Here is a 12,403-nt window from a genome sequence, read left to right on the forward strand (position 1 = left end):
GTGTGACGTCACCTGAGGCCGCGAACAGAGGGGCGGTGCAACGAGGAAAACGTCACTCACTCAGCTCTCAAAAGCTAGCAGCGGTGGCTAGCACACTTTAGAGCTCTTGTAAAAAATACTTAGTGCTTCATTAAAACTAACACTACATGTCTAGAAGTAACCTGACACTCATACTTACATCATATGAGTAAAGTTTGGTACTGGGGTCCACAGGCCCCTTTATTTACATTATATTACACAGACATAGACAATTTTCATAGGGGTGGCCAGACTGAGACCATTGCTCACACAGGGGTGGCACAGAAACTGATACCTTTTTTATGTGGTCACTCACTCATTTACCTATACAGACAGTAAGTGCCATGTAGAATTACATCACGAAGACCTGCATACTAATAATAAGCTTTTTTTCTCTTCATTTTCTTTGACAAGTGAAAAAACAAAACATAGTAACCTTAACATTATGAGGTATTTCAAAGATATTCATTTGCAATACTTTATCATTTGGCTGCCAACTTGTGTGTACTGATGAGACTCAATTGAATCCCAGAACATGCTAGTGTGAATGCATGGAAAACTAATTTTAATTTTCTTTTAACAATATGATACAGACTGACCAACACTATTAAGCCAAATCAGCATTGAAAATTGACTTTACTTTTAATAGCCTTCTACAATGCTGGAGCTTCTTGAAACGGAAGATTTTCTTTTCAATAGAAGTGTTATTTACCTGCTATTAAATTGTTTTCCAACAAAATCCGCCCAATTTGGCGGATAATCGCCCAATCTGGCAACACTGGAATGCGCAGAGTCAGCTGGCGCTTTTACTCGTAGCGCGCCACGAATACTACTAAATAGTACTACAGTACTTCTGTAATGGTGTTGGTGGTTGACGTTTATGTTGAGTGTATTACTGCACTGTTTTGGTGAAGAACTACTTATTTGAGGTGCGCTGCTCCTGCGTGCAGAAATGCTTCCGCAAAAAAATTGCCGGCAAAGTGGTGGTGGGGGGGCCAGAGGGGTGGCCGAAGATTACTTTATGGTGGTCATGGCAACCACTGGCCACCCCCTGGCTCCGCCCCTGATTACACCAGGGCTAATGAACGGCCTCAGTAATTTATTTGGCCTGTTAAACTGCAGCCAGTTTATAATAGTCAATAATAGTACAAAACACTGAACATTAAAAGAAATCACAGTTTATTTGTAGGACTTTCAGCAAAACATAAAGTTAGGCTCTGTTCCAAACAGCCAGATGTGGAAAGAGTACTAAAATATTGTTGTTTTATTTTTTTTACTTAAGTACGAGTAAACTTACTAGTCTAAAAATCTACTCAAGTAAAAAGTAACTCATTTAAAATGTACTCAGAGTAAACATTACGTCGTTACTTTTTTAACAGAAGGAGGGACGTCATTTTCCAACAGAAGTTGATAGATGAATGATACAGCAGACTACACACAGCTCACCAGCCCTGCAGCATATTAGCAGTTCATGTGTGGATTTAACCACTACACACCTAACAGACTGCAACTGCTGTTGTCAATTCAAAACAGCATTATTTCTGTTCATCCTCAATAAAAGGGTTAGGGTTGCACCTATAAAAAATATAAGGGGTCTTACACCCTCATAGGAACATGATCAAAATAAAAAACAAACCAGCAGAATCTCACAATCACATTTATGCTGTCCGTTTTACTTAAATAAATACTCAAAAATAAATGAACATAAAAAATCACAATATTTCATAATTCTTTGCTATCGTTGCAAAATGAAAGCCAACCGTAAACAGCAGAACCGCGACCCAGATCAGTCACACAGCAACAGAAAATCATAACCACTTATCTGCTGATCTATATCCATGTGTTGTTCCATTAGGGATATAATCCACTTTATATAAGACCATCTTGTATGTTTCCAGAATATATAAATCCATACCCAACTGTTTTATCCACCTAACTAATGAAAACTATATTTATTCTCTCGGCTTTCCCGGTAAAAAGCTTAAATTGGTGATTCGTTCACTAAACTGTCATTTATAGAACAACCAATGAAGAAATAGATTGAAATTCCGCCCAGAATGTGAATTCTGAAGCTCTGATTGCTTTATACATCTGAATCTCTTCACCAAATGAACCGATTCATGGAGTTGTTTATGCACAACATCATAAAGAAACAGAGTGAGTCGTTTCTGACTCGTTAACTCAGTGATTCAGTTCGCAAGCCCGACTCTAAAGCACACAAATGCGTAAATGCTCAGCGGGCCGGATCAAACAGCGTAACGGGCCGGTTTAATGTCGAGTTTTTTTATTGTTTTCGTTTGTTTTTTTTACTCAGTAACGGAAGTTATTTAAAATGTAGCGAATTACAATTCTTAATACAAAACATACTTAAGTAAAAGTAAAATTACAGGTTGTAAAATCTACTTTAAAAAGTACAAGTACACAAAAAAACTACTCAATTACAGTAACGCGAGTAAATGTAATTCGTTACTTTCCACCTCTGCAAACAGCACAATATTTTCTAAGAAGTAGTTTTAAACAAAAACGACACTATTGGTAGCTTACTACTTTCACATAAATTTTAAGGACAGTTGTAGAAACATTGTAACACAGCCACGGTGATGACATGGTATAATGCTGTGTGCCGCAATAACAGCAGATACCACTAAATTTTACAGTGGTCCCCAACCACCGGGCCGCAGACCGGTCCCGGTCCGTGGGTCATTTATTACCGGGCCGCACAGAAAGAATAAATAATTAGAGATCGCTACATCAGCAATGAAAACACTGTACTTTTACAGGTGTTATTGTCCCCAACCACCACTAGGTGGGAGCAGCGTCTCGTTGCAGCGGAAAAAAGCCCATTCTATTTTAAATCCTCCCGCCCCCACCGGTCCGTGAAATAATATCTTATATGAAACCGTCCGTGATGCAAAAAAGGTTGGGGACTGCTGGACTAAAGCACTGTGTTCAGACATATTTCCCTCATCACTAGTAATAAATTATCTGCAAGTTGAGTCATAGTTGTTCTGGTCTATACCAGATTGCAAAGTTTTCATGGGGCCACCTAACAACCGGTCAGCGGTTTGTGGCTTGTTACTCTTTGGTCAAGACATGCCTGTTTATATTTGCTGCATTTAACACATTAAATTGTTACAAATTAGGCTTTTATGGAGTTCATAGTTTAATAGACTTCTAAGTCAGGGAGTGGCTATTGCAATACATACTTGCCATATATAAAGAGAGTTTAGATAATAAATAAAAAAATCTAATCAACTGGAACCTTGACAAACATGCCTGGATGAGAATTCAAGTTTGTTTTGCCTCACATGGTGTGGGGAATGACAAGAGAAACAAAATATCACAAAAGGTAGCTAAGTCTCCAAAACTACCACCAGACACCACTTTCGTGCCACAAATGTAAGCACTTTGAGTTTGCTTAACACTATTGGGAGTGGAAACCATCCTCTATGGTCAGATGAAACTAAAACTGAGCTTTTTGACTCAGTGACTACACTAAAAACAATCTAATGTCCACCCTTGTGGGGGTGCATTTTTCTCAAAAGAACCTGGGACCCTTGTTATCCTTGGACTCAATGAAAAACCAGGACATTATAATTCAAAATCTGCCTGCCTCTGCCAATACATTAAAATGGGGACAAGACACAAGGCAATGATCCAAACACCACATAAATATAGTACCACATAGTTTTTCAACACAAAAATAGTTTCCTAAACACAAAATCAAGCTTCTGACATGGCTATTTCAGTTCCCTGATCTAAAAACCCATAGAAAACCTGTGAAATGAGCTAAAATGTAAAGTACAAAAGAGAAGACGTGAGACACCGGATGATCTGAGAGATTCTTTAAAGAGGGTCAAATTTTCTGTTTTGTATTCGCCAACCTTATGAACACTAAATGCTGTTTTATTGGCAAAGAGAAGTTGTACAAACTATTAAATGCAAGAAATATTAAATGTGGCACATGTGGTTTTGTTAAAAACAATTATTTCTTGATAAAGCATTTCCCCCTCAGAATAAATGTACTTATTCTTATTGAACTTATTATTATTAAACTTATTCAAGGTTGTTTTTTTCTGTTTTTTTTTTCAGTGTATTTTTTTCATTCGTTTATTTATATAACTCTCTTGTTTTAATTTCATATTCTCTAAATTGTAGGGTATATTTTACTATATTTTCTTTTAGTTTTCATGTTCTTAATTGCTTATCTCTCTTGTTTTAATTTAATATTCTCTAAAGTGTAGGGTATATTTTACTATATTTTCTTTTAGTTTTTCATGTTCTTAATTTTTTATCTCTTTTGTTTGAATTTCATGTTCTCTTAATTGTAAGTAAATGTTTGCAATAAGTCTTTCTGAGGTTCTAGATCTCAGGAATGTTTTAATGCTTTTAATTAATTGTTTCTCCTTATGTAAAGCACTTTGAATTGCCTATGTGTACGAAAGGTGCTATACAAATAAACTTGCCTTGCCTTGCCTAACTAAAAATACTTCAAAACATTACGGATGATTTACCATACCCCATTATTTGGTCTAATTATAGTGTAGTATCAGGGAAAAAAATATGGTATTATTATTCTTGTTACTCCTATTAACCTGTTTAGCATGTTGCAAAACAAAGTGTACCTGGTCGATTTGCGTTGGATATAACCACTAGGTGGCCATGTAAGCATTCATATTGTGAGTTTTTGTCAATTGCGTTGTGTTGTGTCACTTATTAATGAATGCTTCCTAACAATCGTAATATTATTGCTTTGGACCATTATTGTTTATTAACCAAACTGGCTCTATACATTAGGAAAATTTCTCCTAGCATATACCAAACCCAGATAAATGGACTGCCAGATGTTGAAGCATGTATCTGCTTAATTGATAAATTGTTCATGTGCTAATGTTGTTTTTAAGAGTCAGTGTGGATTTTGGTAGTAAACCTTGCAAACAAGGAAGGATTTAGCAAACATGCTTCACATATCAATTTACTGACAATGTCTGACTGTTGTAATAGTTGTACAATTTTCATTAACATAAGAATGGCAGTTATAAGGTCGCTCAGGTGGCGCAGCGGTAAAGTACGCTAGTTGAGGTTTTGAATACATCGTATCGAATCTCAGCTCTGCCTTTCCGACTGGGCTGGGCGGCAGCATGAACAACGATTGGCTGTTGTTCAGGGTTAGGGGTAAAAGAAGTCGGATCATAGGTCCTCATAACTGGTGCAACCGCGGCCCCTGCTGGCTGACTGATGGTGCCTGCACAGGGCTGAGGAATAATGCTGATGGGGGTGTGGCCCTTCATACACAGTGCTTGTCAGTGTATGAACTCGACTCGTGCAGGTAAAAAATGCAGTCTGTACTGACTGTACATGCCGGAGGGGGCGTATGTCAGTTGAGAGGCGTCCTCAGTCAGCGGTGAAGGGTCAAATCAGTATAGAGGATGCAGTCAGGGTAATTGGACATGACTAGATTAGGGGAGAAAAATTGGGGGGGGGGGGGAGAAAAAAAAAGAATGGCAGTTATATATTGCATATTAACAAATATTCCAAGTCCTTGTATTTTTAATTAAAACAAAACATATATTATTCTTAACTGTTTGTTTGTTTGTTTGTTTTTTTGCTAAATTCTAACCTTGTGCAAAAGTTTAATGTAAAAAATAAGTAGATAATTCTAGATAGTAGGCTAAAAAGCTCTTTTAAAAAATTTAAAAAACATTATCAACAGCAAAACAAAATCAAGATTGAAACTGGCCTCATCCAGCTGTCATCTGTAATACAACATTGAGTAACTTTGCCTTGCAGTTTAATCTTGTGACCCAGGAGCATGCAACATATCCCTATTTTGCCTGGGTCATGTTTCTCTGTAAATAAACATTATTACAACAAGTCACTTATGTATAGAATAAAACAAATTGTGAGTAGTGGACCTCCGGCTAGCAAGGCAGACCCGTTGTACTTTCTACTTAACCACTGAATATTGTTTAAAACTGCTACAGAAACACAGATTACACATTATAAAATAATGTTATTAGCAATTATCATATTTCACCATATTTTAGTATCAGATCTGATCCATTACTGCAGTATAATCATGGACTGTATTCTTACTACACCTTTTACTTTGACAATCAGTTCAACTTCAGGATTTGGTTGAAAGCATTTTGACTAAAATCCTTACTAACGATCTTGTACACTTCTCGTGTAATGACTCCTGCAGCTAGAGTTTGCTCTATGCTGCCTTTCAGAGGGCACAGTCTTGGTTAGAGCAAAGAGAGGTCACTTGTTTATTTTCAGCTTGCTTGTTCAGAGAGAGTCAGGCCTAACATAAAAGGCCTTTTGTTTAAAGCAGTGGTACACAATAATCTCTGACATACTGACTTTGTTTTGAATGTATTCTTACATGTCAAGAACTGTCACCCAAGCATAGGTGTTAAACTGAACAAACCGAAATAAATGACAATTAGTTTAGGAATTCTCTATACTTAGTTAATGTACTTGTTGAAGGGCGATTTTGAGATAAGACTTGTACTCTCAGGTGTATTTTGGTTGAAATGTATCCAAAACATCAAATACATACAGTCAATAGATAGTGTCAACAGATAGCGTCTAGTCATAATAGATCAGTGTCTAATCTATTATATTATTGTCCAAAACATAAATTACAAACATAGTTAATAGATAGTGTCTGCTATGCCTTAGCTAGAGCTTGGGCAGTAAAGGCAGTTTCATAAGCTCTGTTAGAAAGTTCCTGATCGGGAGATAACCAGCCAGCTAAAAAAACAGTATAGCAAATGTAAACTTAATTTTAAGGCATTTTGAAAAATAATCCAAGAATTACTACTGCATAATGTCAGGTTTGGCCCTCAAACTTAGTAACAAAGCCCAGTTGTTCTTCAAATGCACCAATTCATTTGCTGCCACCATTCACAAGTGTAAAAATACTTTATATAACTTTACTTTAAGCTGCTCAGCCAATCTTCCCTTTCACAACTCTTTGGGGGCATGTTCAGTTTTGCCTTTTGTGGACAACGATGACAAGACACAAAAGCATGCTGGCCATAAATAGCACCAAGCAGTAGAGGATAGCTCACTGCTGGGGTATCAAATTCTCCAATGCGAGAAAGCTGCCCCTGGCCTTGAGCCCAGTTCCAATGCAAGACACACACTCATGAAAGCTCCTGAGGCATATGAACGTGGTCCATTTAAACTTTTAAAATGTAAAGAAATCTATTACCAGAGCACATTAGGAAACAAACTCAAGAAGGACTTTATGGCTAAAAAACATTTACATTGTTTGCAAAACATAAGGGGCTGGTGGTATATGTCGTATGTTGTATGTAGTATATATAGTCAACACACTATAATAGTCATTGTAAAAAACAAATGCATACATTGACTAGTGGTTCTCAATCTGATGTTATGAGCCATTTGTAGCCTGTGACACATTAAAGTGTAGTCAAGTTATTGATATATCATTATTACTCTTTAAACGCTGAATAACCTATAGGCAATCTACAGTATTACATTAAGGATAAACATGACAGGGTGTATTGTTATAAGAATTATTATATTACTATAAGAAAATGTTCAAGACCCAAAGTGGATAATTTTCTACAAACAGCATACCCAAGAGTTTCCTGCTTTTATTACTGCAAGTGCCAAAAATCACATATTTCTTTCTGTAATAACAACACACTCCTTAATACACTGGTTATTAATCTGCTTTATATAGGACATTACAATGACAGAACATGTGGTAAACAGGTTCTGTAAAATAGTTGTTACTATTTAAATAATAAATATTACATTTAATGAGTGTACTTTTATTCCTGGGTTATCCATTCAACCAGCACTACTTCACTGTTAATCAAATCTCTGTTTTTCCAACAAGAGAGGTGAATTCTGACTAATCCGAATTGAAAAATTATCATGCCATAGTTGACTCATGCTTATATGCAATCCTCACTTTCATACTAAATGTCTGATATTATTATTATTATTATTATTATATACTTTATTAGCTGACTATCTTGCATGTGGCCTACAAACTTTCTTTTAAGTGGTGGTGCAAACCATTGGATGAAAAAGTTAAAAAGTATTTTTAAAGGAGAAAAAATAAAAGAATCTCTCAAGTGTCCTAGTAAATAGGTTAACCATGCAAACCAGCCCAAAGACACATGTCCATGTTGTACGCCACAATGTTTTATTGCAAAGTGGCAAATTCATAGATCTCAAAAAAAAAAAACTTTATTTAGGATGGCAAATGTGGATATTGCCATCTTTAACAGACATTTTGCATCGTTTTAAAAAACAATAACTAAACAGCACCCTCTCCTTCATATTTGGTATTGTACTGTACATTTGGATAACAGTAAGGCTGAACGTATGCATCACAGGAACAAAAACGATAACAAAAAAAGCACTTCCATAGTCCCTATGCATGTTTGTCTAAACTTGTAGTGTATAAACAAAAAGTTTGTTCCTATCTATAAATTATTTAGTGTGGTTGTAGTTTAAATTAGCCTAATTAGTTTAAATAAATAACTCAACAAAAATTCTCACATTTGTTACAGCAGAACATAAAAACTCTATATTTTCAAAAGGTCAACTAAACATTTTATGATTGTACAGGAAGCACTGACTTAAACCTTCTGACACTGATATGTTGCATTGTTTGGCCATCCATACTATGAAAAAAAATTATATGGGGAATTACAAAACTACCTAAATTTGAAAAAGACAAATGACAAAATACTGCTATTTCTGTGGATGTTAGTGAGATCTCCATCATTTGAAAAAAAACAACAAAAAAACTAAAAATCCTTTTGAATCAAATGACAGCTGCTAACATAAAAAGCAAGTGGAATCCTGATGGCACATGTCTTTTCAATTTACAATGGTCGTCCTTCCAGTGATACAACCACATTCCCTCCTAATTTTTCTGCCAGGGTTGAGCGGTCCTGAATGTCATCTAAGCCATTAACTTGCCATTCATGTTTAATACCTGAAAAACAAAGCCACTTGTGAATATTATATCATTAAAGATGAGAATATGAGAACATTACATTGATAAACATACTTTTGAACAACTCGGTAGCCTGTTCACAATGCAACAAGAAAACAAAATACAGTTTTGTACATGTTTTTGTTGAAATACACTATGATTATAAATAGATTCTGAAACTCACCAGTAAATTTCTTTTTAATTGCATCTTTAGAGCTAGCATAGATCATCTTGCTTTTTAATGGTGCACCTTCAGGGGCCCTGTATAAACACAGATTAAATTCAGTAAACAAAAAATTATTGGTAAAAATAGATCAAGCTTAATAAAATATAAATCTTGTCAACACAAAGAGGGTCACATACCAAAAAATAAAAACCAAGTCTTCTTTTTTGGACTCTTTTGTTTCATATGTGGCATCATACAAGCCGTATCTGCAGTCATTTAGAGGTAGGAGCTTAACAAAGCAAGCATAGGGATCATCAACAGTCTCTCCGATATCACCTACAAGAATTTGCTTGCCCTCCTCTACAATAATTTTTTTCTTGTCTTCGCTGAGACAAAACAGCACTGCCTTTTTGCGCTTTTTCACTTCATCTGAGGTTGAGGACTTTCGCACTTTCATGTCATTGAAGACTTTGATGACTTCATCATTAACAGTGACTCCTGAGGCCTGATTTTAAAAAAATGACATTGGGGAAAATGAGAACAATGTCTTAGTGTGTAACAGAACAAAGAGGTTTAAACACAGGTGTTGAAATTTCCAACACAATAAAGGAAATGTGCTAAAATTTACACAATAATTAATAGTTCCAAACAAAATGCAAGAATCAAAGTAGTAGAACTAGGTGACAAGTGCTTATTTAATACTGTTTTACTACATTATGGTTCACATAAATATTTACTGCCCATGGCCAAGGACGGATTAAGGATAGTCTGGGCCCCTGGGCAAAGAGTTGCCCAGGGCCCCCTCCAAAAACATAAATAGATTAATACATTAAACCAGTGTTTCTCAACCTTTGCTCAGTCACGGCACCCTTTAAAAGTGTTAAAAATATTGAGTTGCCCCAGTCTACAGTGTATTGAAAGGCACCTAATCTCTGCGTCCCTCCTCGCGCCACGCACCCCTCCCCCTGGTGAACCACCTCTCGGTCGCATATGATAGGCACTGCTTACGCCACGCCCCCTCCACCTTGGTGGAGCAACGCTCGATCGGCACACCCCCCCTGCCCTTGTAGAGTCGGCGCATACGGTAGCTTGCCTGGCAATTTCTAGGTCCCTAGAACATCAAGGACCCATGGTGAACGACTTCTGTAGAAGTCTAGGGACCCCAAAGGCATGGCTAGGGCCCCTTAACCTCGAGGGCCCCTGGGCGCTGGCCCCACTGGCCCGGTCAGTAATCCAGCCATGCCCATGGCATGTTTTGGTCCTGCACCCAAGTTATGACTCTGAATAACTGAAGACGGTACATTCTCTCTTTGATTGTATCCAGAAAATATATTAAATCAGATTTATTACTATTTAAATTCAAATCATACTGGTGTCTTCATTTGGAAGTAAAGAGTCGGGTTTGCTGGTGACACGCTCCTAAATCAGCGCATGGAGTCAATTTACTGATTCTAATTATTCCAATTCAAAGTGGACTATAGAACTACAGAGTCGATTCCTTACTGTAAAATAGATTCGACGTAGCAATGCCATTTTCTATACTATCAGAAGTCTATTAATGTTTTACTTAGGAATGACAGACAACAAACTCAAATAAAAAATAAAAAATTAATTTAGAATAAATATTAAGATAATTACGCGTTTAAATACAGAACCGGAATCAGAAAGGTTTATTATTCGAGTAGCCTACAGTTTGTACAAGAAATGTCTCGATGTTGGTGTTATATATATATATACATAGACAAAATAATCCATAAGATACCTAAAAGATATTTCAAAGCTGTAGGTATAAATCATACTTAAGTATTATGCACTTTTTACTTCACCATTCGGGACTCTTCGATTTGATTCCCTTTAATTAGACATCGGGAATCGGAATCGACTTGCACCTACCAGGACTCGAACAGCCTGGGAGCTCTGTCAGGTTGCCACGAGTTAGATAGGTCAGTAAGTACTGCGAGTTAAACTAAGACGTTTATGTATAAGGTTTGTAAAATGATTATACACAAAGAGCGTGTTTTATTGTTGTAATAAAATTACTTAGACACGACAGGAAAGTCATGTCTCGCTACGGGTCCGAACCTTGACAGAAGTGATAGCGTTAATACGATCAAAGATCAGACTAAGATGTCTGTTTATATACATTTGCCTGATGATTCAGTGAATATAAATGTGCAAGTTAAAAGTGAATACCGTTATAAGGTATGGGCTAAAATTAAGTTAAAATGGCCGCCTAGAGATCAAGGCCCTGAATATAGTTGTACCGAAGTGGAACTGATTTAATTGGCTATTAGCGAAACAAATTATAAATTCACACCGGTACCGAAAATCAGCCAAGATGATAGTAAATGATTAACGAACAGCGTGGTACATTACAGCCCCCCTGAGTCACCGGCACAAAAGTTCCACGCTTAGTCAGAGTTGTTCAAATTATATTTAGCAACGTACTAACGTGCACCAGTCAAACGAATTGGAAAAGATGTTAGACTCACCATGCTGTCCGATGGAAGCCGGTTTGCCGGTGAATGTGAATATTTTCTTTATAACTTCTGTGTGGGAATGTGAATGCGCGACCGCACCAGAACGACACAGCGAGATGGGGGAGAGAGAGAGGGAGAGGGGAGGCGCACTGGGCAACCAGGGCACTGTCAGAGTGACGGACACACTGCTTAGCCGTGACCACCACTGCACAGTGACCACTACTGTACAGCACCAGTGACCTACACAACAAACTGACATCTGAACTACACAGTGACTACACACTACTAGCACAGAGACCACTGCACAGTGCAATAAAGGGTGAAAACAGAGCAAATGCAGCCACCACTGCATACTGTAATAATAAAGGAAACTATTAAGCACGGTCAGCAAAAAAGAAAAAAAAATGGTTACATTCATAACAGCACAGGTAGTTACTGGTTACACAAGATTCATCAGTTTAAGTACTTTTTTTGGACTGTGAGAGGAAACCGGAGCTTCCGGAGGAAACCCACGCAGACACAAGAACATGCAAACTCCACACAGAAAGGCCTCCACCTGGGAATCAAACCCAGGACCTTCTTGTTGTGAGTGTGCTACCCACTGAGCAACCCAAAAGCTCAACTAAGATCAGAAGAGACAGTGAAATTGTGTGCTGTGGTTAGATGAGTCCATGTTTCAGCTTGTTTTCAGGAGAAATGGCAAAACTGCAACAGTTAGTAATATTTAGTTTCTAAAAGATTAAATAG

At 37.1% G+C, this 12,403-nt stretch overlaps 1 protein-coding gene across 1 annotated transcript; it reads right to left on the minus strand.

The window, feature by feature from the left end:
• Positions 1 to 7,638: 7,638 nt before the first annotated feature.
• Positions 7,639 to 11,758, minus strand: cfl2 (cofilin 2 (muscle)). The gene is made up of 4 exons (XM_063007166.1): positions 11,669 to 11,758; positions 9,374 to 9,681; positions 9,195 to 9,271; positions 7,639 to 9,010 (listed from the first exon to the last, which is right to left on the minus strand). The coding sequence occupies exons 1-4, from the start codon at positions 11,669 to 11,671 to the stop codon at positions 8,898 to 8,900; spliced, it is 501 nt and encodes a 166-aa protein (XP_062863236.1). The 5' UTR covers positions 11,672 to 11,758; the 3' UTR covers positions 7,639 to 8,897.
• Between the last annotated feature and the right edge of the window lie 645 nt (positions 11,759 to 12,403).

The sequence above is a fragment of the Trichomycterus rosablanca genome, chromosome 13 (assembly GCF_030014385.1).
Source record: "Trichomycterus rosablanca isolate fTriRos1 chromosome 13, fTriRos1.hap1, whole genome shotgun sequence".
In the NCBI taxonomy this organism is placed as follows: Eukaryota; Metazoa; Chordata; class Actinopteri; order Siluriformes; family Trichomycteridae; genus Trichomycterus; species Trichomycterus rosablanca.

Coding starts and splice junctions, on each gene's coding strand:
- cfl2 (XM_063007166.1), bottom strand. Junction 9,272..9,373: donor GACTTGGTTTTTATTTTTTG/GTATGTGACCCT, acceptor GTGTTTATACAG/GGCCCCTGAAGGTGCACCAT. Junction 9,011..9,194: donor AATTAAAAAGAAATTTACTG/GTGAGTTTCAGA, acceptor TTTGTTTTTCAG/GTATTAAACATGAATGGCAA.